General features: G+C 64.0%; 1 protein-coding gene across 2 annotated transcripts in view; it reads right to left on the reverse strand.

The window, feature by feature from the left end:
- Window positions 1-1589: 1589 nt before the first annotated feature.
- Med27 (mediator complex subunit 27) overlaps window positions 1590-2896 on the reverse strand; it is a 173172-nt gene continuing 171865 nt past the window's right edge. For both annotated transcript variants that reach the window (XM_010627394.1, XM_010627392.1), the window contains 2 exons: window positions 2693-2770; window positions 1590-1955 (listed from right to left, as the gene is read on the reverse strand). In XM_010627394.1, the coding sequence (XP_010625696.1) occupies window positions 1821-1955; window positions 2693-2770 (213 nt within the window). In that variant the 3' untranslated portion in view covers window positions 1590-1820. The remainder of the gene's footprint in view (window positions 1956-2692; window positions 2771-2896) is intronic.

Genomic DNA, 2896 nt, shown 5'->3' on the forward strand with positions numbered 1-2896 from the left:
TCTGCACAGCCGCCCAGCTTGACTTCTCTCGGGCACACACCAGTGCCCAGGGACCGTCTCTGCCGTGCCCGCAGGGATGACGGCCCTGTCCTCTGCTGGACCTGACGGCTGGACGGAGCCTCCTGTCAGGGTCTCAGGGGGCTCACGACCATCCTGACGCCTGACACTCTTTCCTCTCCCAGCCGGGGTGACCTTCAGAGCTGCCTGATTTAGCATCGGGCCCACGCTGCGACACCTAAATGCAACGGTGAGCGGGCGCATGAACACGGAAAGATCACCACTCTCAGCCGGCCGTGGTGTGAACTGTGAAAGCATCACTCGATACCAAAAGGCCAGCTCCCAATTTAGCTCAGAGAAAGAAGCCTGGACAGGCTGTCTCAGGCCTGCTCCTTCCCGTCAGCCCCTCCTAAGGGGGCCAGCAGAAAGCATCTCCGCCCCTTTCCCAGGAGGGAGGGAGCGAGCCCGGCAGCACCGAGTCTGTGTGCCAACCTCGGCCAGACAGAGGCCCAAAGGAACCTGGTCCAGCAGGTGCCCCGGCTTCAGAGTGCGGAAATGCTGTGGCCGCTCCCCACCATCTCTCCTGCGCAGAAGCTGCTGCCCAGGGCGTGCAGGGGAAGCCGCTGCGCTAGGCTGAGTCGGGCCCTGCCGCTGTCTGTGTGGTCTTCCTCCAACCGTCACTCTTCCCCAAGGAAATCGGCTCTACGTGGAAATCCTTCTGAAACAGCCTCACCTGCCATACACAGAGCGCGTCTCCAATGGTGGCGAGGAAAAGCAGAAAGCGCGGCTGCCAGAGTCTAAGTGGGACGCGTGGCCGCCTCGGCTCTGAGCCCGGCCCGCCTGCTCGCCTCGCCCAGGGCCCATGCAGCTGGAGGAACAGCCAGACGCCCAACAGCCTCCCGGTGGCCGCCTTAGCACCTCTGCCCGGCCCCTCACGGCCATCGCGGTCGTGTCGCCCCTCCACATGGCTGTGGGTGGCCCGAGCACCTGGCCTGTCACCGAGATGTCTGAGGAGGCCAACGCCAGCAATCCCGGCGTCCTCCACTCCAGGCTCCGCTGCCCGTCCACATGCAGGGTCTGAGGAGTCCGCAGTGAGGCGGGAGCTGCATCGGGAAGGACGTGATGGTGGCCTGGGTGTGTTTCTGAGCCCCCACGGTGGCCACGTTGCTAGGCCAGCCAGGGCTGCACGTGGAATGGCACTGGCCTTGTCCCTCTTCACCACCTCGCTGCCCTCTGCTCCTCTCAGCCCGGAGGGCAGCCGGGAGCAGCGGTCCTCCTGGAAGCCCCTCCCGGGCAGCGACCTCCACATTCACAGCTCAGCCTGGCTCCGGGGGCTGGGGTCAGGCACAGCATGAACCGGGCAGATGTGGCCAGAGTGGACTCGCAGGAATTAAAGAACGGGGACAGAGGGCCGGACACACAGAGCCTCCCGAAGGCTGCTCTCCCTCTGGGGTGCAGCACACAGGCCCGCGTGCCTTTCCTCCACCAGAACGACCCCATTTCTCAGGCCGCTCGAGCCGCTGTAAACAGACTGCTCACCCTTCCGGAGCGGAATGGAAAGGGGCTGAGAGAAGGGAGCCGAGGCCTTGTTCTGGGTACAAAAGGTTTATGTTTACAAATGAAAGTCACAAAACCAAAACGAAACAGCCCAGCAGCACAGTACACCCGAACACAGACCGCAGGACGGTGACAGCGTGAAGATGACCTCAACAGGGACGCAGAGGACAGGCCCGGTGTCCTGGCTCACAGGAAGAGCCCACGTGCTGCTGACGGGCATCCCCCCACCTGGAGGGGACACAGCGGGGGCGTCACTGGGCGACGGGTCACTGGCGACAAGTGTCGTGGAAGGCTTCGAGGGTGCGGAAGTCCCTCCAGGTCGGGGGAAGGCCATCCTGCAGGAACTTCCCGCAGCGCTGGCAGGGGGCCTGGAACAGCTTTATGTAGCTCCTTAACCAGGTCTACAAAGAGAGGTGAGGACAGAATGGCACTGGGCGCCTCCAACACTCCCACCCATCAGGACCCAAGCGATGCCCAGGGTTCCTGCGGGAGCCCTGGCACTGCCCCTCCGCGCCACGGAGCTCCTCACAGAGGCTGCGGCCCTGCAGGTGAGGGCCCGAGTCTCCTGAGGGTCCATCCACCCCTTTTCTTTGCTCCCCACCCAGCTGCGGCTGACGTCTCGGAGACACGACGATGGTGCCTCTGGCTAATCTGACCTGAGAGGTCGTCAGTCTGGTCACTGTGTGGCCCAGCACACCTGGGGGGCGGCAGAGACAGCCCTGGTGCCCCAGGTGCGTAACGAGCAGTGCACACCTCGAGCAGGTCAGAGAGCAGTTCTTCTGGCACCATCTATAGGATGAGGCCCACGTAACAGAGATGCGCTGTGGGCGGACGCCCCGGAGCCTCCCGGCCCATGAAGGGGTGCAGGTGCACTGGCGTCGGAGGCCTCCTGAGCGTGCTGGCGAGACCCCGTTTGTGCAGACCCTTCGGCACCATCCCATAGCCTTCTGGTGGCAAAGCGCAGGTCTGGACGATGAATGCAGCCTTTAGGCTAAAGCCTTCACTCAGCCACCTGCGCTCTGCGGTCCCCACGTCCTCCCTGCACCACGAGGCCACCACGCCTGGGTCTGTGTCTGCCCGAGGTCCGGCCTCCCCCGGAGGCGCCTGTCCTCACCGAGGGCAGCCAGCTCGGACTCACCATGAAGGATCTGACCACGACGTCCGGCATCTGGGGCAGCTGGTAGTGCAGCAGGGCAGTGGTGGCGTGGTCTGTCACCTGCAGTGGAGGACAGTGACCGTCAGCAGCCACAGAAGGCTGGTGCAGCAGCGCTGCTCTCCACATGCCCAGCAGGAAGGACATCCAAAATACGACCTTAAACAGGAAGCTGGGCCAGCAGAGGGG

This window comes from Fukomys damarensis, unplaced genomic scaffold (genome assembly GCF_012274545.1).
Source record: "Fukomys damarensis isolate Sample0158 unplaced genomic scaffold, DMR_v1.0_HiC HiC_scaffold_36, whole genome shotgun sequence".
Lineage (NCBI taxonomy): Eukaryota > Metazoa > Chordata > Mammalia > Rodentia > Bathyergidae > Fukomys > Fukomys damarensis.